The sequence below is a fragment of the Ziziphus jujuba genome, chromosome 3 (assembly GCF_031755915.1).
Source record: "Ziziphus jujuba cultivar Dongzao chromosome 3, ASM3175591v1".
Classification (NCBI taxonomy): Eukaryota; Viridiplantae; Streptophyta; class Magnoliopsida; order Rosales; family Rhamnaceae; genus Ziziphus; species Ziziphus jujuba.
Window position 1 is genome coordinate 12,685,868 of NC_083381.1, and position 26,729 is coordinate 12,712,596.

Below are 26,729 nucleotides of genomic sequence, written 5' to 3' on the forward strand. Positions count from 1 at the left end.
ACCACCACAACAATTTCTTCCTGCTCAAACCTTTTACCATTTTTCACCATCATACCCAATCTCAACTGCTGTTATAACCCTTAAATAAAGCACTAATAATAATAACAAATATATAAAACTTGTAGGAATGGAAAATTTTAACTAAAAATTGGTATGGAAGTTTGGGAATATATAAAAGATGTGGCTGGCTTTAGATCATGGACATGGACAAACTCTTACTGTGTTCTATATCAGTCCCTTGATTGCAAAGATCAGGCTATCTCAACTCTTAGTGAGGTTATAGAAAAAAATTGTTGTAAGGCTTTAATCAAATAACTGTTAATAATTTTTTTAAAATTAATTTTTTTATTTTTAAATATACATTTTTCCCTAACTTTTTGAGATAAATTTTGATAATAATAAATTTTGATTGATAATGAATTATGCAAGTGACAAGTTCTAATCAATTTTAAAAAAATAAATAAATTAAAAAATGCACATTAAAATGGATATTTGGTTTATGGTTTATTTTTATTCGATAAATAGTGGTATAATTGGGAAATTGATAACGATAAATATGAATTTGTAGAAAACAAATATATATATATATATATATATTATATGTATGTGTGTGTATTAGTATAATGAGAATGAACAACATAAAACCAATAAATAAGCAACTAATGATAGGTAACTAATAACTAATAAGAATATATTTTTCTAGGATCCTTTTGAATGAAAATTTTGTATATGTACACAGTGTGTGAGAAAGATAAAACAATTTGCATAAAAGTTGAGTGAATGAAAAGAAAAATATAAAAGTAAGTTGAGAAAACTCATAAATTTAAAGGTTTTCAATTTATCTTTTACTTTTTAACTATTAAAGATCACTCAATACAAATATAGAAAATAAAAAATTTAATTTTTTAGTGAAATAAAATGAATTATTGATTGATGTTATTTTTCAAAAATAAAAGATATGTATAAATATAAAAAATAAATTGCAGTTAATGTATAATTCAAAAAAGTTAATTTATAAATTTTCAAAAAACATTATTCTATATTATTTTTTAAATAAAGACTAAAGTATATAACACAACATATAATAATTTTAATATAATTATTTTTGGACCCTTTCATAGTGGGGGCCTAGGCATGAAGCCTATGCCTTACCGGGCCTAGCAAAAATTGATGGAGAAAAACAAAAACCTAAAGAAACCTCCATTGATGAGGAGAAAGGCATGGTAGTGAAGTCATGGGCACCACATATAGAAGTTAAGAAATAATCCATGGGGGAGTTGTGACTCATTGTGGATGGAATCCGGTGGTCATCGGATGCCGATGATAGACATCATAAACCAAAAAAAAGGGAAGGAAAAAAAAGAAGAAGAAGAAGAAGAAGAAGAAGAAGAGAGATTGTGTAGAGTTGGAATGGAATTGTAATAATAGAACTTCCCTAATTAGTTAGTCTCTAATCAAATATTAAGCACATTAAATTGGGAGTTTCTTATAGTTTAATAAAATAATATTGTATATTACATAATATTGTGTATTAGGTAACCGTTTTGCTTATTTTATGCACTAAACACAAAAGTAATATGAAGTCTAGCCTCCAAGTCTTGCCCAACACAACTTTTGCTTGTTGTCCAAATTTTTGGTGTCCAAGTTAGTTTGAAAAAAAGGTAACGTTGTAAGTTTACAAATAGGTGCTATGTTCTCATATTTTTTGTATGAAAAATTATACTTTAGAATCCTTTAAAATTACATAATTTTGTATAAGAAATAACTCTACAATCAATTTTAATACTCCAATACCTTTTCTTAAAAGTATTTCAAATTGGTTTAAACAGGGGTTATGTGCGCTCACACGACTCTCAAAATCGATTTTCTGATATATTTTTTCTTTGGATTTTTCTCCATTTAAAATTTAAAAAAAAAAAATTATAAAATCCTTAAATCCAAATAGCGAACATCAATGGTAGTTCCCCCAATCCGGTGAGAAGTTCATACTGGAAGTAACCTGAAACTTATCTTCTTCTTTTCCTATTACTGCCTCTAAGATCTAAGATTTTGCGTCGTCGCCCAAACCCTCCTTCAATTTCAAGATGGTCACTCACATGGCGGATCCCAAAGGTACTTCAACGGGTCCTCTGAGGTCGTCAACAATGCTATCGAAGACCATGAAGTCTTCCATGATGTGCGCTTTTTCCTTGGCGATGCTCACGTGCTTTAGGTGCATAATATTTGCATTTAGGTCTTCTTTGGTCTTGTAACATCTATGGTGGATGTAATTGAAGGTGAGGGAGGGAAGCTAATCAGATGTCGAGGAGTGGTCCGACATTATTGTGGAGGACTTGGTCCAGAGATCTTAGGCTATCGGTTTGACTGACCATGGAGTTGATCTCGGACGCCTCGGTGTATTGTCCAAATCTGTTAAGTGTATTCCTCAAAAGCTGGACGTCAATGGCATCCCCAAATTCAGTGAGGTTTTGATTCCTACATTTCATACTATAGAGCTTCTTCCATCTGGGACCAAATATTGGATAAGATTCTAGGAAAGTATAGAACAAGCATGTTTGTTTTCTATCCAAAAAATTGCTTCTCTTAAACACCACAAATCCAATATCGAGTTGAATTGGTTTTGGTAATAATTTAGAAATTTGTAGTGCAAGCACATCGAGATCGATCAATGGTTTTATGAAAACCTCTATGTTTGCTCAGACTGTCAACATAAAGGCGAGAACTTCAAGTCCATTGATGCCTCTCCATGGGGATAAACAGTCGGTGCATTTGGATTTTAAGGATAATATGTTTTATTTTTATTTTAAATGGAGAAAATTAGAAAAAAAAAATCAGAAAATCAATTTTGGAGGACATGGATGTGCACATCACTCCTAATTCATGGTTCTTGTTATGTTTAATAGATTTGAACCAATTTGAAATTATTTAAAAAAAAAGGGATATCATAATGTTAAAATTAGAAAATTTGTATCTCAATATTTATGTCTCATATGTATTGTTAAAATTGATTGTAGAGCCCCTAAACAAAATTAAATGATTTTAGAGAATACTGAAGCATAATATATATTTCCCTTTTTTATATCTCAATATTTAAAGAAGATTGAAATTAGAGTTTGAAAATGTTAGAAAAAATATAAAAAAAATGAAAATCCATAGTTTAAACTTTTAGAATAAGTGGTATTTCTACATAAAAAGGTTTCAATCTCCAAATAGCACAGGATATTAGGATCCGTTTGGTATGGTTGATGAAAATAGAATTTTAACCTATAAAGTTTTATATAATGGATTTTTTTTAAAAAAATTTTTTATTAAAAAGATAAAAAGTATTTGGTTCTAAATTAAAAAAAATTCTATTAAATACTTATTAAACTGTATTAAATGTTTGTTTCGTTTTATATAAATTAAAAAAAATATTTTTTTAAAGTATAAAATTTGAACTTTTTAAAACAATTTAAACAAACTGATTTTTTTATCAATAAGTGCTTATTTATTTTTATCAAACATATTTATTTTTTAATAAAATAGTTTTTACTCTTAAAGTAAAGCTTTCAGCAAAACTAAAAAATAAAAAAATTCTATCGAATAGACACTTAAACCGTCTAGCCGTTAATATTTCGCATCTTCACGGATAATTCAATTTCACATATCCATGTCAGAGATTAAAGTGTTGTAGAAGGAAATTTTTTTTATTAATTTCTAATGAAAAACCAAAATATATTAATTGTTTTTCTTTCCAATTTTATTTTTTTTAATGGTTAAAAGAATCACAAGTAATTAGCAACAAATTAAAATGGAAGTCAGATAGGGTTTACATAATTTATTTATGTCTCATATGTAATATATAGGTGTAAATAAATAATGTAGTTGGTTTTGAGGTTTTCCTTGGTCTCCCAGCAGTAAATGTTATTTAATCAATCCGTGTGGGGATCGTTGCAGCTTACTAAATGAAATTTAAAAATGGGAATTAATACAAATAATCAATCCGCGTGGGGATCGTTGCAACTTACCAGAAATTTCAAGTTGCTGTCAAGCTATTCACTGTGCAATTCATTTGTCTGATTGAATTATTGAGCATGTCGTATTCCGAGCAGGATGGGGCCCAACCAACCACGACTCTTTTATCGAACACTCTCAAAAGTCATGACCAAGTAGCCAGACATAACTTTTTTAAATCAGCCTTTCTCTCTCCAATTAATTATATATACAAACACATACACATTTCATTGTAAATGCATGCACTGAATCTGAATCTGATTATTAATGTGTTTTTTTTTTTCCCCCTTCTTTCTCTCTCTCTCTCTCTCTCTCTCTCTCCATCCATCTATATGCAACTCATCAAGACCAGTAGGAGAAGAGAGAGAGTACAGCTTCTGAGTGACCTCTAAATTTGTTTCCCTGCAGTTATATATGAACATCATATATGATATCAGTTTATGAAGCTGTACCCTCTCTCTTCCTCTGCTTATCTTTGATGATCAATCCTCAATATTATATTCTATCTCTCTCATCAACAGCTTTTATATATATATATATATGTATGTATGTATAAAATTATTTTAATTTAGCTACGATGAGTACATGTAATTCGAATAATATATCACTGAATTTCATTTACTTGTATTTTATAGAAATTTTCACCTATTTGGTATGTAATCAAACGCCAATCTGACAATATAAGTTGTCTGGTATAATAAATTTTTTGATGAGTATGTATATATCTATAAATTAAATTTGGCAAGTTTTATGACAGTTATTTTTTTTAAAATTGGCAAGTTTTATGCGAGTTAATTTACATAAAAATTTTGCAGAAAAATGAATGCATGTTTTATGCTTTTTAGGTTGAGAACCTAACTAGATGCAGTACTTGAACTTACCTGACGAATGATGGAGGAAAAGACTACTTTTGTATGCATTGATGGATGTGTGTGGTTTTCTAGCAACTTTCTAGTACAGGTTTCCAGCTGCTCAGGTTAGATCCCTACCCATGCATGTTCACAGTTACATTTTTCCATCAATGTCTTTTAAATATTTTATCCATTTTTTACATTTTGTTGTGCTGAACTTCTTCTCTCAATCAATCAATCTCTCTCTCTCTCTCTCTCTCTATTTTTTCTTTTTCATATATATAACCCCTTAACTTTACAGTATGTGCAATTGCAGTTCTCAAACTCTTAGTTCATGTTTAGTATATAGAAGAGAACAATTATTCCTTATAAAATATAAAATTTATTCATAAAAATTTTTAAAAATAAATAGATCTTTTTATTTATATGTTTGGTAAGTATCTTAAATTAAGTTTAATATTTAGTATGAACATTTTTTTCTTTTCAAAAAGATCAAATTCGATGAAAATTAATTAAATACAGTTATTTATGTATTTTTAGTTTAAAATAATCAATTTTGATTTGAATATATTTTAAATATGTTAAAAATATTTTTTTCTTTAGATGAAAGAATAACAATTGAGCTTCTTGAAACGGATAATAACTATTTTTCAAAATAAATGGATAAGTATTCCAACAAAATAGATATTCCTAGAGTTTAAGATCTATCAAACATATTATTATTCGTAGTCCATTTTGAGAAATTAGTTTTTACATGTCCAAGGTTAATTAGGCCAATATTTGTAGGCTTGGTCCGGTTCGTAGTTTAAACTAGCTGAAATTTCTCTTTCCCAGTTGTAATGAATTTTGATGTTGATAAAAAGAATAAAAAAAGCTAATAAGAAGAACTGGCTTGTGTTAATAGTAGAACCCTACATGTGTTCCACAGCATGCAAAGGCTAAAAGTAAGGGTAAGGGTACTTAACAGAGGTTTGCAATGTTGACAAAAAGGAGAAAAATAAAAATAAAAAAAAGCTTAATTAGGTTAGATCTATTAATTTAGAGGAAATAAAAACTAGTTTTTGTTAAGGGTTAGATACACTTTTATGCGCTTGACTTGTAGGATTATATAATTTAAGACTTCAATTTTCCGAAGTAGTGCTTTAAACTCTCAATTTCTAAATTTGTAACAAGTTGGTTTAATTTTCAATTTTGGCCAAAATAAATTTGCAACATTTTTGTTTTCTCCTCATTAATTAACATCCAAATCTCTTCTATCTCAAATTCTACTTCAAGTTTTTGGATAGACCTATTATCAATTTGTTTAGTGAGAATTAAGGATTGGATCAATTTGTAATAAATTTAAAATTAAAAATCTAAATTGTTATTTTTAAAAATTAAGGATCTAAATTGCAAAATCTTACAAATCAAAGATATCAAAGTACAACCAACTCTTATATTAATATCAAAACCTATAGAGATATGTCATGTTGACAAACAAAAACAAAAAAACAAAAAAAAAACAAAAAAGGTTAATTAGGTCAGATTTATTAATTTAGTGGGAAGAAAAACTAGTTTGTGTTCATATCATAACTACATCCAAAGGCAGAAAGTAAGGGTTAATGAATATATCTAGATGCACACATTGGTTTAAAAAAAAAAAATTGAGAGAAAAGAAAGCTATAATTTAAACACACAATATTAACAATAAAAAATAATTGACATTTTCTTCAACCAAGAGATCAGTGGATGATTAAATAATTTGACAGAACAGAAACAAAACAAATATTAATAATTTGTTGTAAGCATTCTTGTATTATTTTTCTATTTAAATGTTTTGCATTTTTGTAAGAGAAGTTCTGAATTTGGTATTAAGTGTTGAATAGGTGCTTCCAGGTCTCCCATTCAAATACCAATATTAATATGAAAAGATTCATCGCTACACCTTGGCTTCGTTCTTGGTTCATAAACAAGCAATCACGATGTTTCTTAGCCCTTCTTGACTTGTTTGCAACGACTGCTTGTCGCTTGTATGGGAAGATTGGCAGTCTAAAGTGGAAAGATTTTAATAACATGTTATTAAAAAATACATATGAATAACATGTTATAAATAATACATATTAATACATATCAATAACATGTTATAAATAATATTTTGGTTTTTCTTTTTTTAAATTTGTTGCATTTTTGTTATTGATAGAAGTTTTGAGTAATTCGGTAGTAAGTGTTTGAGAGAGGTTTTTGGAATGAGACCTACTTTAAAAAAAGAATTCTCAATGATAAAGAGGAAAAAACTAATTACTCTAGTCTATTTTTTTTAGTATTTTAAAAAGTGGGAAAATGCATTGTTTAGATCTAATGCTTTTAGATAATGTCTTGCATAGTAATAAAATATAGAAAAAAATGGTCAACGCTATGTTGACTACCTAATGCACGTCTAAGTGCTAAAAGGAGAGTCTTTTTATTCAAATTTTTTTTCTAAGATTATTTTTTAAAAAATATTAAAAAACAATTCATAAAAAAATTACAAAAATAAAAAGATAAAAAAAATATTGTTAAAACATGGAAAAAAATTTTAAATTAAGTTTTTTTTGTTAAACAAAAAAAAAATGAAAACATAATATATAAGGATTAAGAAATTAGAGAGAAAATTTAACCCAAAAAAAAAAGAAAAAATGAAATAAAATAATACACTTTTAAAACAAAAGTGGGCACCACACAATTTTTTTCATTTAGAAACCCATGTTCTTAAAGTTTAAATGAGCTAAAGATAAAAGGCTAGCCCGCTATTCCCATTAACTTGCAACTTGCAAGACATATTTTCAAAAATAAAAAATTGAAAAACATATATGTTTTGAATTGGAGTCCGATAAAGAATTAGACAAGAGTTAAATTATGATAATAGTTAAAATATGTATTAATCTATGAATTATTAGATATTTGTAAGTTTGTAATATATATGTTTTGAAACTAATCTGTTGTTAGAAACTTGAATAACATGAATTTTCATAAATCTATTATGATTAATTACGTACAAATTCATGTTTATTACACATACAAATATAATATAGACTTATATATATTTTGACATTTAAAATATAAATTATTTCATTTATTTAGTAAACTTATAATAATTAAAATAATAATATACATGTAAAACGTCTTTTCAGATCTAGATTCGTCAGATTTAAAGTTTGACTTTACCGTTTTGTGACGCCTTACACCTTTTAAAACATTGATTTTTTTTTTTTCTATATGGCAAACTAATTACTATAGTCTTCTTCTTTTTTTATTTTATTTATTTATTTATTTTTATTCCATATTGCAACTAAAGTTGAAAATGTATTCTGTGGTTTGGGGTAGCAGTAAAAAATTTTGATAGGTTGAAATCTCCAAGGATAAAAAAGAAGGTAGAGCGCCTGAAGATCTATCATGTGGAAAGGCTGAGAGCTCAAAGTTAGGCATCCTGGACCACCTAATCCCACCCATTCTGCCTCAGCCTAACAGTAATGGCTCGACCCCTCTTAGTTATGCTGTGTCCCCATCCAAGTCCCCACGTTTACTCTTTGCCGCCCCCGAATCCCAAGAAATTGGCCTTGCTGGCCTTTTTGGAAGTTAGCCCTAGCCCTAGTTAAATACTTTGCAAGATGTTTTTCCATACTTTTCCTCATTTAGTTCTAGCTATTTTTGTGCCTTCTGATCCATCTGAACGACATATACGAATCCCCTCAACCTTTTTTTCTTTCCCTTTTTATTTTTATTTTTATTATTAATGCAGTTGTAATGTTGTTTTGTTTGATAACAACAAAAGTTGAAGTTGAATATGTCGTGATTTGATTTTGTAGTTTTGTTTTTTTCCCTCTGTATAATATATATATATATATATATATAAACAATTAATTTCTTAGGAACTATTTCCTAAAGACATGTTAATATAGATAATAAAAATGGGATCTGCATTCTTTCATATTTATTTTATTAGTTAATCTTTTAAAGGTTTGTTTTTCCGTTTAGATTTTTTTAATATGAAAAATAAATTTTGAAAATTAAAAACTAAATAGACTAGTTAACGTGGATTATATTTTTATTATTCACAATATTAAATCTTCTTGATAAATTCAGAGATAGTTCCCCAAGAGATTAACTCTCTCTCTCTCTCTCTCTCTCTCTCTGTTCATATATATATATATATATATAATCCAAAAAACCAGGGTTTTTGAGAATGCATTCTTTAATTGTTCCTTCTAAAAATATGGTTTAAAACATCTCAACACTTACTTTTGCAGCAAAATTTGGCCCTTATAACACATAGAACAAGAAGTTAATCTCACACACAAGTTAATGCACTCAAATCAAACATTCAACTTGGCTTCACCCAAGTATTCGTAGGTTTAATTCAATGATAAAACTATTGAAAATGCATCTTTAAATTTAAGATTCAAACCTCAATCCAGGTGAAATTTCAAAAATTTGGATTCACCCAGATTGCTTAGCCCAAAAAAGCAAAAAAAACTCTTTGCATACACTATATATTTACATGTTCAATTTCTTTAATCAAAATTTCACAAAAGAGACCTGAACATTAGAATTAGTGCCTCTAAGTGAAAAGGATGATATCAGTGTAAATATACATATTTTGAATGAATGAGTTGCAATTTCCATAATTTTCAGAACCATGGACAAAGAAAGCGGGGAGATACCTGTGGCGTTTGTGGTTAAGAAACATGGAAGCTCGCTTACAGAGGCAGATGCTATGGATTATGTTGCTGCAAAGGTGTTTTGCTTTCTCCATTTTTACTTTGTTTTTGCATCTATGTGGCTCTATGAATCAACTTATATCGTTCTAATAACAACACATTTGCTAAATATTCTTTTTAATTTTCTTAAAATTAAAATATAAATAGAGAAAGATCAACATAAAATCTCTACATATCTGCAATTAATATTAAAAAATGATGGATTAATTGCATATTTTGGTATTTTTGATTTGTAGAATTTTATGATTTAGGCTCTCAATTTTCAAAAGTAGTAATTTAAATCTTCAATTTTTCAATTTGTCACATATGATCCAATTTTCAATTTTACCAAACAAATTAATAACAATTTTGTTTAAGAATATTTTTATAATAAATTGAAATTAGTAGAGTCTGTAAGGAAATAAATTAGGAAGCTAATATTATCAATCTGTTTAGCCAAATTGAAAATATACCCAATATGTAACAAATTAAAAAATTAAACATCCAAATCACTTTTTTGAAAGTTGACCTAAATTGCAAAATCCTAAAACCCAAAAATACTAACTGTAATTAACCTAAAAGTAATTAAGCAAAAATTGAAGTGAACAACAGCAAGGAATACAAAGTGGGTTAGCCTTTGGCAAACATAAAATGGCAGCTGCTCCTATTTCCATGCTATATAACTTTTAACCCCATCTCCTTTTTTCAGCAAACTTTCAATCAAAAGCATTGAAAACCATGACTGCAACCACGGTGTGCTGTTATACATAGTGCCATCACCAAATGCCGGGACATCTTCTCCAGCCGGCCTCCCCCCAGCCAAATGGAATGAAGTTGAAGTTATAAATGTTCTTTTATTCTGTTCACTGTCATGATGAGCATGCCCTAAATAAGTTTCTCACATTTGTGTTTTTTTACCATATACCTTTGAATTTGATCTCTCATAATATGCCCTAAATAAGTTTCTCACATTTGGGTTTTTTACCATATACCTTTGAAATGATCTCTCATAATTGCGTGCACAAACAATGAGGCCCATGGTAGGTAGGAAGTCTGGGTTTTGAAGATAGACATGGGTTTGATGGAGCTGTTTCTTGAAGAAGGGTTCCAGGGGAAGGGTTGAAAGAAGCCAAGGAAGTAGAGAAGGCAGTGCTGCAGATCAGAACATGGTGGGCAAGTTTCCAACACATAAAAGGTCAAAAAGCTTTTTAATGGAGTTTTCTTATTGGTTCTAAGTGGATAAGGATAAAGAAAGCATGATGTATCATAAACAGTGGGGTCAAACTTTAGTACAAAAGCTTTATTGACTGTCGGCCGACTGATATGCCTGCCTTTTTTTTTTTTTTTTTTTGGGGGTAAATAAAATCTTGCTATGCTTAATATCAAAGAACAAAACAACACTATATTTTCATGTAAAAATGACAAAAATAATTATAAAGTGCAACAGAAATTGGACATTTTGCTATTATATAAAACCCAAAAATATCAGTCTATTTATAATAAAAATTAGGTGTCAACTCAAGTATATAATGTCAATTAACTTTTCTTGGCCTCCTTTGGAACTTGAAATTAATTTCTTCATAATATTGTAAAAAATGTGATTTTTATTTTTTTTTTTCGTAAAATACGTAAAATGTGATTCAGTTGTGCATATTGTAAACAATGTTTTTATGCTTCTGCAGGAGGGTTATTATGAGAAATGTTAACAAAACAAAGGGTAATTTTAATTGGTTCTTGTAGTTTGCTCGTTAGATTTTCGAAAACTGAATCTCTTTAAAAGTTATTGCTTGTGGAGGTGGCAGTTCTTAATTCAGATTCTTCATGTCTTAACACTAGAAATTTGTCGAATATTTTACCGAAATATAATTATAAGAGTGCATTTCAGTAATATACATATATATATATATATATATATATATTATTAGAATGCAGAACTATATTTTCACAAAACACTACATAACATGCATGTTTAGCTACACTATGCATTCCCTCTTCTCTATTGAGAAAAAGAAAGAAAAGAGGACTGCAAATTCCATCAAAAGATGAGACTTAAAACATGGATACATATAATATATATATATATATATACACACACACACACACATCAAAAAGACTTAAAACATAAAACATGGATACATATAATATATATATATATATATATATACACACATATATGTGTATACTATTATATAACTCAAACAAAAACCCTTGGAACCACATCAATAGTTTTGCTATCAGTCTCTCTGAGCTGAGTCTTGAGGCCTTTCCCTCGTCCATTAGCCATTGGATGAATTCCGTGCACTGGCCCTGACATGTACGCTCTGTTATCCCTCTCCTTATCAAAGTCTACTTCATCTCGCTTTTCCACATCTACCACAATTTTTCATGCCCATTAAAAAAAAAAAAAAAAAAAAAAAAAAAAAAAAAAAAAACCAGTCAAAACATTGTCAGAATTAAATTTAAAACTATTATAAACTATTATTCCCAATATTAAAAATTCACATAAAACAAAGCCCTTTATCATCTTCGTTTTTATTTTTCTTACTTTTTTTTTCAATAAAATATTATCATCCATTTTGGATTTTTCCACATCAAAATTATTCTAATCATCAATTTAATCCCCATAAACATGCAAAAAAGATCACCATTTTAGAATTCTTAATATGTAATAGAACGTAAGCAAACTAGTAAAATGTCATTGTAATTATTGTATATTTATGTTACAAATTCACTCGTTAAAAAGTTTCAAAACTCTTAAACTATACACCGGAACATTATAGTAAAATTTTTCTATATAAATTATAAGATAAAAAAGTAAGCCTTTTTTCCCGTAAAATCAAAAGGTGAGCCTTGGACAAGTTTATCAATTATCATGTTATAATATTAAAACGCACAAAATATAAAGAAAAATTTAGCATTATTTTCTCATCTATACAAATATAAAATTTCACCTTTAGATCATTGGTTTGGTTTTTTTTTTTTTTTTTTTTTTTTTTTTTTTGTCCAAATGACATTGTCTCTTGATATTGCCTTTTACAATTAAATTCATAAGGTCCTAACTTTCGAAACACCACACTTGGATTAGATATTATTTATTTAGATTAGATATTATTATTATCACACTTAGATTAGATATTATAACAATGATAAAAAATATTTATGTATGTCTACATCCTAATGGATTGAAAACCTCCTTTATTAGTTGTTCAAGGATTAAAATTTAAAAATATATTTAAAATTATATATAAATTTAATAAAATATTAAAATTTTTATTTTATTAAAATCTTAAAAGGGTAAAAGGAATCCATGGGATTCATATAAAACATTATCCTTTTTAAGTTTTATACTTGTCTTTAAAAGAGATTCAAATATTGATTTAAAAAAAAAAAACAAATCCTAATAAAAAATTCAACAATATCTTGATGAGTGACTTAATTTTATATATATATATATATATATATATATATACACATATAACACATTTCACCTCAAGCCCTGCAACAATGTAAACTTTTAATAAACTTTTATTTGGTAAACAATTTGTCTTATTAAAATTATATCCCATTAAAAATTGTTGTGTTGTTGTTGATTCTTGGTTAAATAAACATATTCCTAGTAAAAGTTATTTTTTTTTTATTCATTGGAAAAAAAAAAGAAGCCTCCAAAACAGAAACTCACTTTAAGGCCTCTTTAATTTTATAGCTCAGCACTAGTCCTATACACATATGATCACCAGATTATATGTAATCCGCTATTGATTATATGATAAAACCAAATTTATAATCAAAAAGTGTATAAATATAAAAGTATACCTCGAAGAAGATTATCATAAAGCTGGCCATCCCTAGTGAAAGCATACATGAGCTGGGGAATTCCAAGAGGGAGAGTATCTCCCTTATCAACCTGCCAGAAATGAATGGTTTTGCCGTAAGTCTTGCAAACCTTCTCCATGTCCTTCCTCTGTATCGGACCTGGAACTCCAGGCATGAACAGCACCCCGCTCTTCACCTCGTACTCGTGCGAGTGCCACAGCTGCTTCTCCTCCTCCGGCAGCGTCAGGAACATATTCTCCGATATTATGTATTCCACTCCGATCAGCCGAGCCTCCGAATCCGGACCGTCGTAGATCAGGCACTGCCTCATCTCCTCGTTCTGGTGCGCGCAGTAATGGTGCGCCTCCACTTGCCGAGTCATGTCGTGGCTGTAGAAGTGGAACCTGCAGAGCAGAAACAAAATCAAAAATCGACCGCCATTGGTGTACGGAACGATCAAACAAACAGAAACAATATATATATATATATATATGTATATGTATAGAATGAGAGAGAGAGAGAGAGAGATTAATATACGCGCAGAGGTGCTGGTGGATCTTGTTGATGGGGCCGAAGCCTTGGACGGCGGCGGTGGTCGTGTCGACGAGGCTGGTGCGAGTATCGGTGGGCTCGCCGGGGACTGCTGGGCGAGTTGTCATGTTGGTGTTTGATGAAATTCCTCCGAGAGAGACAGAGAGATTTTTTGGGGGGTTTTTGAGCTTCGACGGACTGTTGGGGAAACCAGTTCGGTGCTTTAAGAGGAAGTAAAGACTTGCATGCAGGCTTACGCGTGTTATGAGATGTGGTATACGTGGCATGGTTCAGTTGCCACGTGGATATGTACGCGGCCCCTCTTTGGGAACACTCAGCTGCCTATGGCTCTGCCAAAATTATTTCATTTTATACAGAAAAATTCTCTACGTTCTCTTTTATCCTTTTTTTTTTTTTCTTTCATATATATATAAAATTAAATGACTATATTATCGTATTATGGTACCATTTTAAAAACAATAATTTTTAAAAAATTATCATCCATATTCATCTTTGTATAATAATATTGACGATAGTTTAATCTTCATATTATACTATTGAAGATAATTTCTTCAAAATAAATCTACATAATAAAAACATATAGACGTCCGTATATAGACAGATTATACATATATATGCACACGCTATATATATAAATTATTTAATATTAATATGAAAAACAAAACAATAGAGTTGGCTGGTAGATTAAATAGTCATTTTTATAAAGAAAAAATTGATGCTTAATATTTGCTATATTTTGTCATTATTAGTTGGCATTCCAACTTCAAAGAATCTCCTCTCACTACATGCTTTATTTATTTATGTAGAAATTTTTATTAATCTTCCCTATTTTGTATGTTAAATTTTAATTAAATATTTAATATTATTAATTTTTTATTTTAAAATTTTAAAAATTAATTATTTAATAGTAACCGTTTAAATTATTATTTGCCTATAGATTTAATTAATGATCATTCACAATGACAAATAACCATTTTCATTTATTTATTGGTAACAAATTATTTTAGATTTTAAATTATTATTGTTGCAACTTCGTAATAAAAAATGAACCGCATTAAAACTTTTATAATTGATAACTCAAGCATCCCCTAGGTTATCCCATGATAAAAGCCATTAATTCGTAGTTCGAATCTCCTACCCAATACTATAAACAAATATTCCATGGCTTGGTGCCCATTATTAACTAATTTGTTTTGTTTTATTTTTTAATTTGGAGCATGAGAAACTGGTAACTTTCGGACTAGACTTACTGTTCCAAAGCACAGTATGCTAACAGATAATTTGCAAGTTCGAATAAAAAGTGTGCAAAATTTTCTCACATAAATAATTGTAATTTATTTTATCAATTACCAATTCATTCATATACGAATAAACCCTTTAAATGATATAAATAGAATTTATTTATATATTCTCTTTTCACTCTCCTGAGTAGACTTATATATAACCCATTAGAAGGAAAAAATTACAGCCTAATAGTAACGACTAGGGCTTTCCATAATAATAACCCGAATTCCAATCCCCACCCCCAATATTAAAAATAAAATAATAAAATAAAATAAAATTCTCAAGTCTCTCATAACAGAATTAAAAATCTTGGCCACCAGATCCCAAGAATAAAGATCAAGATCACGTATATTATGGTTTTATATTAAATTGCTTTTGCTTAACATGTCAATTAAGCTTTGGAAATCTATCCGTAAAGGAATTCTAATCTGCTACATCTACAACCTTTATATCTAGACACTAGTAGTAAACTATAATACAAACTCTGTTAAAATATAATCCCGTCTCAATGCAACAAGTGTATTAATTCTAATCATATTTCGACTACAATTTAGAACATCTACAAATATATAAACGCAATTCCCATAGAAGAAAAAAACCAAAAAAATAAATAAATAACGTCCTTACGCATAAAGAAAAGTGACCATGGGTTAGTGGATTTTTTTATTTTATTTTTTTTCTGCATCAGATACGATTAGGAGTTATGGTTTCCTCACCGTGTATGTTTATCATATATATATATATATATATATATTCGTTAGTAAGTTATTATATTGCTTAACGTAGTAAAATCTTAGATTTATATTGGCCATGGATGTCTCTCTTGGCTTTCTTTTGTATTTAGAAGAACTACGGATTGAACATCCAAAAACACCTTCCACTAAGATAAAAACAAGAAGCAAACCAGAACTCAGAAAAGAGAGAACCATGGCAGAGAAAAGAATACCCAAAAGGGACATTCTTGGTCATTATAAGTGTAAGATTTCACTACCCCAAGAGATAACGGATGGCGGCAAAGGTTTTCTCGGGTCAGACGGAGAGGCAGGAGGGGGCTTGACTGCAAGACCCACCAGTTTCCGGACCCTCGCTTAAGGCAATATGATAAATATATATTTCCTCTTGTGTCTCTCTCAACAATAACTAGAGTTTTTTAATTTGTCAAAGTTCTAATTAATTTACTGAAAAGTAATATGAAAAACATGTTGTAGAAAAGTATTTCCTTGTTAGGAAGAGACTTGATGAAATGATTGTCAAAAGTTGTATTAATTTACTAAAAGCATTATAATATGAAAAAAAAAAAAATTGTTAAGAGACAAAAACGCAGACTTAACCAAATGATATTATGGAGGATATCGGTGATGTATCTTTGTAGGAGACAATGGAGAGGGTCCGTAGACAACTCGGTGGTTTGCCATTGGGATGGAGAATAATTTCAAGGTTAGAAGTGGTAAATATCATGAGGCTCTTTTGGGGGGAGACATATTGTGGATGAGAGAAATTGTTGTCTTGATAGCGAATATTTGAATCAGAAATCCTGTGAAATATAAAATCAAGGCTTAAATTTATCCAATATAGTTATTATCATTTTAACTAGTAGTATTAGCAAAGGACATAAAGGCACATACCTAGCAAAGTGTGAGCGACCTCAAGAAGTTCAAACTTCTTTGCACCCCAGTCACTTGGATCTTTGATAACCTAAATTAGCAAGGTACAATCAACAATAAGACAGGGACAATAAGTTTTGCTTCCTATAAGTATGTTCCAACACATACAAACTTGCAGTCAGTGACAAAAGATGCACACAATCTGTTTGCATGGCTAAGAGGCCTTAATGTTTCGTCCTGTATTGCTTGTGTCCCATATCCAACAAGAGAAAATAAAATAAAACTTATGTAATTCAAAATATAGTAACTTATAGTTTATTATATCATCAATAAGTTTGGATGGTTCGGGTCTTTTAATACTTTAATTGTTAGTTCACTGGGTTAATTTGTTATTAGAAACCGAGTGCAGGATTTTTAGGATCTTATGTTGCTTTTGCTAGTATTTGAGTGTTCTTAATTTTATTTTTCAACTATTTCTAAAAATTCTAAATGACAATCAAAACATGGAAAGTCATAGATAATGTTACCTCTAATATAAGATTGCCCTTGGCAGCATAGGCAATGGTAAGAAATGTTGAAGTAGATGATAAAACCATGTAAACTTTCAAGAAACTTGCTCGGCTGCGCCTTCGACCTTTAAGTAAAATTGACAAAATCATACAACTGGTGTTGAATCATACAAAAAGAAGATTACATGATATGTGAATTAAATTAAAGTAGATAAAAAAAAAAAAAATGAAGAGTTGGATGACAACCTAACTCCCCAATTATCAGAGAAATAAAACCAACAGCAACAGTTGAGATAACAACCGTATTGGGACCTTCACCCCTTGATTTCCATAAAAACGCGTATAAGACTCCTACCATTTGAATGACAGCCTGCAGCAAATAATGAAGATGCTCAAATATAGCCACTTGATTGATTCAATGTTAAACTTCACAAACATACAAAGTTTTTAACATTTTTTTTTTTTTTTAATAAACTTATTACCTAATCATAGTTTTAAAACACGAAGTTATTATTAGTCACCCAAAATATTAAGAAGTGAAACAAAGATGTTTTGGAGACTTGAGTTGAGAATAAACTCTTATTATTATTATTATTATTTGGGTCAAAGGGTTGAGAAAAATAACTAGAATTACCCATAATCAGAATATAAGGAAATAATAAACTTTTCTATGTCCTTTCTACGGATCCCAATACAAGATGAGATATGGAGGGTTTGGGTTGATCTCTCATAACAGAAGATGAAGCTGTTTTGCAGAAGATGAAGTTAGGATTAGGAATGCAGTTTTGAGTTGGTCTCAAACAAAGTTCTAAGACATTCTGACCTTTGAGCTCAAATTTAGTTCTTGGCTTCTTTTTGGGCATTGTCTTCTAAAAAGGTTAAAGATATCTATTTATAAAGATTAATTTATCATATTTATGTTTGAAGGAGGTTTTGTAAACTGGTGCAACGCCACTTTCCATTTTTCTTTTTCTTATTTTTTATTTATTTATTTATTTTTTTTTGGGGTGGGGTTTATAGGCTTTTGAGAATTCCTCATCTTCTGAGGACTATGTACTGGATAGTCATGTGTGAAGTTAAAACAATTACTACATACAAATGGGACTGTTGCATGAGTTCGGTTCATCAAATCTCGGATAATGACTTGAATTGAAATAAACCAAAAATATATTATACTAAAGGTGCATACAGTTCCACATGTTAATTGCATAACAGATGGTTTCAACCTTCATTGATGTGATAACCGTTATCGAACCAGCTTGGTTAGCATCGCTCGCTCAGCATGTCAGTTCAATATAAAAAGAATGGGCTGGCTAACAAATGTGTATATATATATATATATATGTATATTCATATTTGATGGACTAAACAGAAATTTGAATTCAAGAATTCTCACTGAAAAATTACACAATTAGAAAGCCAGCCAAGCTGCATATGATTTCTATCTTGAAAAGATAAAACCCGTTCAAAGAAATTCAGCCAAACCATGATTCAATTAATAGAACTTCATAAATTTTGGCTAACACCAAGCGATATATAGCAAAACCTAAAGCAGGGACAACAATTAAATAATGTACCTGAATAGAAATCAAAGCAGAGAGGCGGGATTTTCCTTGAGCTACTCTTTGATACCCTAGAGTTCAAATAAATAAATAAATAAATAAATCACTTCAAAAAAAATCAAAGACTGCTTGGTAAAACAGAAAGTCAGAGAAAACGAGAAAAATAGTTTGCATGATGTGGAATTATATATGGAAACTTACGAGAGTCAACAACCATGCGATAGGAGAAATCTGAGCCGTCTGTTCCGGAAGGCCTCCCTAATGCAGGTTTTCTCTGCTGCATTTTCTTCTTTATTGCTCAGAAACTGAGAAAAGGGTTCTTTTTTTCCTTAAAACCTTGAAAAACCATTAAGTATCCAAGTTAAAAACTTTTCAATTTTTGCTTCATTTTATCAACAAAATTAAAATAAAATAAAATAATTAAAATTAAGCCAGAATTATAGCTCAGCCAAATCAGATTTCCCCCAATTTGACTTTTCTTCAGAGTTCCTAAAAGCCCTAGAAAGCTTTGTGGAAAAAGGAAGTGAAAGAAGAAAAAGAAAACTTTACCAGGAAAGCGAAAATCGGATGGGAAAAACAAAAACACCGGCGGACGGAAAAGCTTGAGAGTTTCGAAACCTTGTCTTCTTTACAGAGGCCGGTGGCTTTGCTTTGGGAGTTTAATAGTGGCTGGGTCCGAAAAGACAGAAATGGGTTTGAAGTTTAGAGCAAAAGACAGGTGCAAGTTGGTATAAGATGATATATTTTGAATTTTTCATCACTTTTTTCCCTATAGGGTCAAAAATCTAAACTTAAAAAAAAAAAAATAATAATTTAGATTAGAATTGATTATATATTTACTCACTTATTTGTTTGTAGCATACAATAATTCGTGTGTGTTTTTTGTTTTTTTCTTTAATCTGCTTATCTAGCTATTCTATGGGAACAATGATTTATGGTGTTTTATACGTGATAATATGTACTATTCATTTGAATTGTCTCTTTTTGACTTTTAGTTAAAAAAAAAAAATTAAAATGCTTTAAAATAAAAAGCATTTGATAATAATTATCTTAATGATAGTCAAAACTTATCCTAATTTACTACAAGCAATGTATATGATTCAATTTTTTTTCACCAAATATATTAAAAAAAAAAAAAAAATCTTTATAGGAGACAATGGAGAGGGCTTGGAATGACATTGAGACGGTTAGAAGAAGTAAGTATTTTTGTAGGTGTTGGAAAGTAGGTAATCTAATCATTATATATCCAATATTTTCACAAACACTAAAAGCTTTTTATGAAAAGTTATCCATAACCTCTTTGGCTTTTCTTGTTCTTTTACTATTTTCTTTTTTGGTCTGTACGAAGAGAGAAATTGATTTAGACTGGTAATATAAAATTTCTGCTTCTTAAAATTTGTTGGCAATGAAGTTGAGTATGTAAACTAAATTTCATGTACTGTTTCTTTCTGCAATCAAGTTAAGAAAGGAAAAATAAACATGCTGTAAATGTTTGACCTATTAACATGATGTACAGTGAACTTCTTTTGGTGAAGTCACAGTAATTTTCTGTACAAAAAATACTACCACCATTATAGATGTATGGCAAATGAAACTCAGTAGATATCAATCACGGCACTCGTTCTAATACTCGTTGCAATGCCTTTTTTATGCCTTCCTGATCAAGTGATGTTGTCAGTTGAATTTCCTGCACCTGGAATTACAGGATTTCACATAAATTTGTTTTGAAAGAGATATAGCAAGACAGAGAGACTGATAGAGGAAGTGAACCTCACCTGCCTTCCAGCACGAGCAAGAAGCGTAAAACTCTGGTTAATTGGAGGTGCCTGTGGTAACATAAGATGAAGATGTTTAAGATGAGAAAATGGAGGTATTCAACTATGAGGATTTCGTTTTAACCAAAGGAACTCACGTTTGAAAGCCAAAGTTGCAAGTCTTGTGAAACCACCCTTTTTTCAAACCCTTGGCGACTGATTCTTACATCGTTTATGCTGGACCGGATATCATAACAAGGCAAAAACAATTATCAATAATAGTTTCTTAAAAAACCAAATAGTTACCAAGCTCTGTCTTTTAATATCTTGAGAACATAACGAGTAGCAAGCCCTAGTATGCATTGCATGCACTGAATCAAAAGTGTTCGCATTCTGATCCCAGAATAAGTTTGTGTCACTTCTTAGTTTCAAAGAAACTGATATGACATGACCAAATACAAAGGAGTGATGAAATCATACCCATCTTCTCGTAGTAGCTCTTCAAATATAGTTTCGAGTCCTGGAAGAGGTTCAATGTTATTGCCATCGCTAATGGTCAAGGAATCAGAACCAACTGAGCCATCCTGTGACATGTCAAATTCATCAGTAACTAAGAGAGATTTTTTTCTCTTTTCCTTTTGATTTTCCCACTTGAGGCAGGACGTTTGAGAGCATCACCAAAGTTCATTATGACTACAAACCTGTGGTATTACTTTTTCCAAAGTCTCTAGCAGTGGATCTTCTTCCAACTGTCTGATTGACAGTGTAATCCTGGACTTCTCTCTGCACACATAGATTCAATGGAAATTAATGTATGGTTACAGAATAAAACTAATGAAGTTAAAACAGTGAGTCAAGGTAAAGAAAACATTATTAGGCTGATACAATGAAAACCATCAACAGCTTTCTTTCTTTTTTCTTTTTTTTTATTGTTTATAATTGGTCAGTTAATCCAAGATGTTTTGTTCCTTTGTTGTTGTAATTGGTTTGTTTGCCATTTGTCTGGCAGGCTTACTAACGGTTGTTTTCCTTACAATTGACCATTTTTCTTCATTTCCCAAGTAAAAGAAAGAAAATGGTGATGTCCTAATATTATTTGAGGTGTATCCATCAAGTATGCATGACTATCCAAGCACTCCGAATGGATACGCTTGACAATATGAATCATTTGAAAAATGAAAAGTTCTGTTTTGCAGCAAGTCTCTCACTAGATCAATTCGTTTTTTTGACACATCACAGGTTTAAATTTTTTCTTTCTACATAGTTTTGTTATAAAGCTTGCATGATTAGGAAACATTGGTTGTGCATTGGGTTCCAGGAAGTTTTATGATATTATACAGCCCTAGTTTAGAAGTATCTGCTATACATAAAACTCAGCATGACCTAGTTGAAAAGAACGCACTGTCTGTATCTATTCATAGGTACAACAGTATACAACACATGCTTTTCAATCAACATAGATACAAGGTTCCCATCTTTTAGAATTATCAGTATTGTTATGAATTTCAACGTTTAGAGTAGTCAAACCAGAAGGCCAAAAAAAGATGAAAACACTTGAATAATGTAAGAAGCAGATAAAACTCACCTGTCAATGCTAATAATTTTGACCTTTACTTCATCACCCTCAGATAGAACATCTCTTACGGATTGAACTAAATCCCATGAAACCTCAGAAACATGTACAAGTCCGGTGAGATGATACAGACCTGTTTCAATGTTTTTAGATGGCATCAAGAACTTTATCTATTTAAAATATTGTGTATAACAGTCAAAGCACACTTGAAAATAAATACCATCAGGAAACCGTAGGTGAACAAATGCACCGTAATCCTCCACAGAACCCACCCTTGCTTCAAAGATATCCCCTAGTTTGATTTTACCAGAAAATTTTGACCAGACAGCTTCCTTTTCTGAGAATATCAATTTCCTGCTCTCCTCATGAGCTTGAATTACCTAAAATATCAAGAAACTGAGGTAATTTCTATGTTAAATTTAACTATTAGATACAATCTAATCAGGAAGATCAAAAGTTTCTTAAATTACCATTGGAAGATCTATAAAGTGAATAAAAAAGCCTAACAGAAACTCAGAAAGTGCTAAAGAGAAATAATAAATTACTGATTGTTTTTTAATCCTCTAGTATGTCTTAGCACCAATACTGTTACAGGCATGAGCAGCAAAGAAAACATCAGTGCTCAAAATCTGCTTATCTTCAAACCTATATGCCAAAAAGTCATGTGAATGCTGAAAATTTATTCACTTCCTCAGAAAGCGGGGGCAAGAAAGATTTTGAATTTCCACAAATTAGTGGATTTTGATTTATTCTACGATATTTTGTATCAACCACTACTATGATCAGCTTGGCAACAAGCATCTGGATAACCAACACAATATCATAGATATTTTGCCAACCATGAGGGACCCTGTTGATGTCAACATTCCACAGGTACTGCCCTCATCAATTTACCGGATGGTTCAAATAATTTTTTAACTAACATTATAATTCTTAAGATAGATTTTCCAATTAGGCAGTATCCCATTAAAAAATTACATCTTGTAAGTAGTTTTAGAATAAGGATAGCATAGCAGATGCCATCTTTATATATAACAATGAAGCAGGTAGAGAATCAGCAAAATTTTATGGTATACTATGTATCACTTGCGCTTTCTTCTTGAAAGAAAATCTCCATTATATCAGTCTTCAAGGAATTTCCTCCAATTTTAGAGCCAAATGCATAACCTCAAAGTAGGCAACCACAATTCATACCTAAACTTCTGTAACTCAAAAAAATTACAACAAAGGGATTTTGAACGACAAGACAACATTAGCAGTCAAATCCAACATTTCTACTTTAAATTTGTAGCAAAGTTACCTAAAATTTAACATGCCACTTTTCATTTAAAAGGGGAAAAAGCTGAAATTATAAACATTCTAAACTTCTAATATAAAGCTTTCTATCCACATTTTGGATAATTATATAACCCAAATGGATTTACGTCACTCATAGACAAACTTGAAAATAAACAAGTAGAGAGTAACACTTCTATGGTTTGACCGTACAGAGAATCATTTGTAAAAAGCTGAAAATCTATCCAATAACTTATGTTCACCTAATATATTAGGAAAACTTTATGTCTAAGAATTAAATAAAACGTAACTAGGTAAAAAATCCATTACCTTCACGGAAATAAGTGAACCAGTTAAGCCTTTTGCAATCTCATGGATACTTTTGGTTGGTTCTGCATGAAACAAGATAAAGAAAGTCAGCAAAATAAATTCATATACCCAACAGCACATATGGCCATTGTATCAAAGAGTGAGTACATGGATATAGAGAACAATGAACCAGAAAAATGGTGAAATCAACAACATTCTACTCGGAAATGAAAGAAGTATCCAATGGCAAAAACAGAAAATATTAGGTTCCTCCCTCATTCTTTAGTATTTTTGCATATTCATATGAATATGTCCTACCAAGAACTCACAATTAACAAAAATGGCAACAATCGATAAAATGTCAATTGAGAAAATATCTGTATTTTGGATTTGTTGTTGTTACATTTAACAATTATATCTCGTTTCAGCTGGTCTATGTGACATGAAAACTACTGGCACAAAAAGAAAAAAAGAAAAAAAAATTTTTTTTATCATTTTAAAGGACCAATTATGTCAAAGTACATTAAAAAATCATCTCCAACCTAAAGGTATTAGTAAGTGAAAGCGGTTAGCATCTTCAAATTCCTTCATACCTCATTGAAAGCTTTATGTAAGTCACCATCCTCAGCATAAGATTGGAGAAAGAAATTACCTAAATAATTACCTAAATGGGATGGTGAGCAAAAATAAGAGGGAACTTAGTACCTTTACAAAAATGGGATGGGCTCAACTGTGGAAATGGAAGAAAACCAACTAGAGAACGAAAACGAACCAGCAAACCTCCACCATTGAAACCTTCAACCCTGCCCTCATAAATGAATCCACTAGCATTGTAAGATCTAGCTGCCTCCCAATCAGCGGACCTCTCATTCTTTGCAGAAACAAAGTACCAGCTCAGATAATTTCCAAGAAAACAATTATTGTTATAAAGAAACAATCACAAAAACACTTTCCTAACAATGAAAACACATTCCATTTTTCTGCCTCTTTATTCTTAGCTTGAAACACTTTCACCTAAGCATTACAAATATGGTTGCTATCAACTTGTTCTTATGACCACTTCCAATTCCAAAGAAATGGGTATTATACAAAACAACAATTTCATCACCAAGCTAGTGGGAAAAGCAAAAAACGAAAAAACAAAAATAAAAAACAAAACGTACCTGAGATTGCCTAACGGCCTCTGGAGGGGTAGAGGAGTCTTGAAGTACTCTAGCAGAGGCTGTACCAGCTTGCCCATAACTTTCAGTGTTGTTGGAGACATTGCTAGCAGAGCAAATCCATGGAGTTCTTCTGCTGCAACATCTCGGTGAATGCTTTGAGAGATTGTTGGATATGGGGCTCAATAGAGGAGACCCAGATGGAGAACATTGAGTGGATGAGGTCTCAGTGGTTGTAAAGAGCTTAGAAAGAAAAGAAAGGCTTCCTGGGACTGATCCCAATGCAATTGTTGCAGTAAATAATGGCATTCTTTTGGATTTTTGACGTACAAAAAATTTGTAGAGGAAAAAGAACGGAAAGCAAAAAGACCATCATGGTTTGGAAGATAACATGGCAGGAAAATACTGGGTTTTTGAGATTTTTTTTGTGGGAGTTATTGAATATTGAATATTCCAAGTGTCATTTCTTAGCCCACATGTTCTTCTTTGCCCATTACTGTGAAACAAGACAAATATAGTTAAGTCTTTTTTCTTTCTTGAATAGAAGGATAGCATTTCTTATCCAACCTTAAAATATATATATATATATATATATTATTTTAATATTTCTTTTATTATGGGTTCGGTAAAAATATAAAAATCTTACCTGGTTATGAACGTCTTCATACCAAATGAGTTACCACCATAAATTCATTATTGTAGCAATCAATTGCAATTGTGCATACTTTTTTTTTTTTTTTTAAATGTTCTCTCATACAATAATCCAAATATAAATATTTAATTGCATTTAATCATACATATAGAGCTGTAATATCCACTCTTATTAAAAAAACATGAATCAATAAAATAAAATAAAAACTCTTGGTTGATAGAGTGGATTGAGAGTTTGAGTATAATTTTTCCTTTAGATCGCGAAACCAGTTGTAGAGTAAATATCCTTGTAGAGGTGGTGTGACGGAAGGGGGTGCATGATGTTTTTGCAAATTTTTGGACTGAAGACTTCTTTTAATGAATAAAAAGGTTTGAAAGGTAAAGATTCACGTTCTCTACAATTTTAAATGGTATATTTATCCGTATCAATGAAGCAATTTGCATATAGTTATATTTATAGTTTAACTTATGTTTATTATTTTATAGGTACGACTGACTCTCTAATCCAATCTGATTAGAGTTTAAATTTCTTTCTGCTTTCGATTAGAATTCAAATTTCTTACCAACTTATCTATCAGTTCAAGTTTCTTACTTAAATATTTTCAATCGAAGGCTATTAGTTGGAAGTAACTATATATATTTAATTCTTCTCAATTCAATTGTTAATCTTGTCCCCAATGATGCTCAAGATATAATAAACCAAATGCAAATTAACTTAGTATAATTGGATTCAAGATTTGAGCTCATGATCATTCATACTTGTTTTGTCCGAATTTTCCAGGTAACTCAATTTAGTCTATTTAACAAAAAGAAAATACCAAATCATATAAACTAACAAGTAACATCAACATTATTCCAACAACAATTTATTAATTAGCAAACAAGTAGTACAACACAGTAGAACACATTTCAACAAGATCACTTAATATAGTACCTCTTTAACATAATGCCTCCTTATTTCTCACCATTCAACATAAAACTTTATTTCTCTCTCTCTCTTTTTGGTTTTATTACATAAAATCATCATTTCCCTTGAACTCTTTTAATCTTTTCCATCACCATTTTACTTCCAAAACAGTTCAGGATTCATAAAAAACAAAACAAAACAAAAAAGAACTCTTAAA

General features: G+C 30.3%; 3 protein-coding genes and 1 long non-coding RNA gene across 7 annotated transcripts; 1 reads left to right on the forward strand and 3 right to left on the reverse strand.

Moving 5' to 3' along the window:
• Positions 1–4,268: 4,268 nt before the first annotated feature.
• LOC107422171 (uncharacterized) lies at positions 4,269–11,670 on the forward strand. 3 transcript variants are annotated; one of them, XR_007242341.2, is made up of 3 exons: positions 4,269–4,969; positions 9,495–9,597; positions 10,269–11,670. It is a non-coding gene; the product is annotated as an uncharacterized LOC107422171 (long non-coding RNA). The 3 variants fall into 3 exon arrangements; XR_009638193.1 differs by lacking the exons at positions 9,495–9,597; positions 10,269–11,670 and adding an exon at positions 8,190–8,730; XR_009638194.1 differs by lacking the exons at positions 9,495–9,597; positions 10,269–11,670 and adding an exon at positions 6,710–6,984.
• Positions 11,603–21,258, reverse strand: LOC107422193 (oil body-associated protein 1A). 2 transcript variants are annotated; one of them, XM_060815273.1, is made up of 4 exons: positions 21,250–21,258; positions 13,910–14,065; positions 13,373–13,776; positions 11,603–11,929 (listed from the first exon to the last, which is right to left on the reverse strand). In XM_060815273.1, the coding sequence occupies exons 2-4, from the start codon at positions 14,029–14,031 to the stop codon at positions 11,754–11,756; spliced, it is 702 nt and encodes a 233-aa protein (XP_060671256.1). In that variant the 5' UTR covers positions 14,032–14,065; positions 21,250–21,258; the 3' UTR covers positions 11,603–11,753. The 2 variants fall into 2 exon arrangements, with proteins under 2 accessions (XP_060671256.1, XP_015887100.1); XM_016031614.4 differs by lacking the exon at positions 21,250–21,258 and having other exon boundaries at positions 13,910–14,205.
• On the reverse strand, positions 15,530–19,752 carry LOC107422188 (uncharacterized). Its single transcript, XM_016031608.4, has 7 exons — positions 19,433–19,752; positions 19,085–19,219; positions 18,899–18,954; positions 17,568–17,691; positions 17,340–17,446; positions 16,834–16,903; positions 15,530–16,742 (listed from the first exon to the last, which is right to left on the reverse strand). The coding sequence occupies exons 2-7, from the start codon at positions 19,164–19,166 to the stop codon at positions 16,663–16,665; spliced, it is 519 nt and encodes a 172-aa protein (XP_015887094.1). The 5' UTR covers positions 19,167–19,219; positions 19,433–19,752; the 3' UTR covers positions 15,530–16,662.
• Positions 20,295–25,414, reverse strand: LOC107422191 (uncharacterized). The gene is made up of 10 exons (XM_016031612.4): positions 24,958–25,414; positions 24,500–24,665; positions 23,816–23,877; positions 22,431–22,590; positions 22,223–22,343; positions 21,339–21,420; positions 21,118–21,221; positions 20,796–20,874; positions 20,659–20,709; positions 20,295–20,576 (listed from the first exon to the last, which is right to left on the reverse strand). Exons 1-10 carry the CDS (start codon positions 25,261–25,263, stop codon positions 20,493–20,495), a joined length of 1,215 nt encoding a protein of 404 aa, XP_015887098.2. The 5' UTR covers positions 25,264–25,414; the 3' UTR covers positions 20,295–20,492.
• Between the last annotated feature and the right edge of the window lie 1,315 nt (positions 25,415–26,729).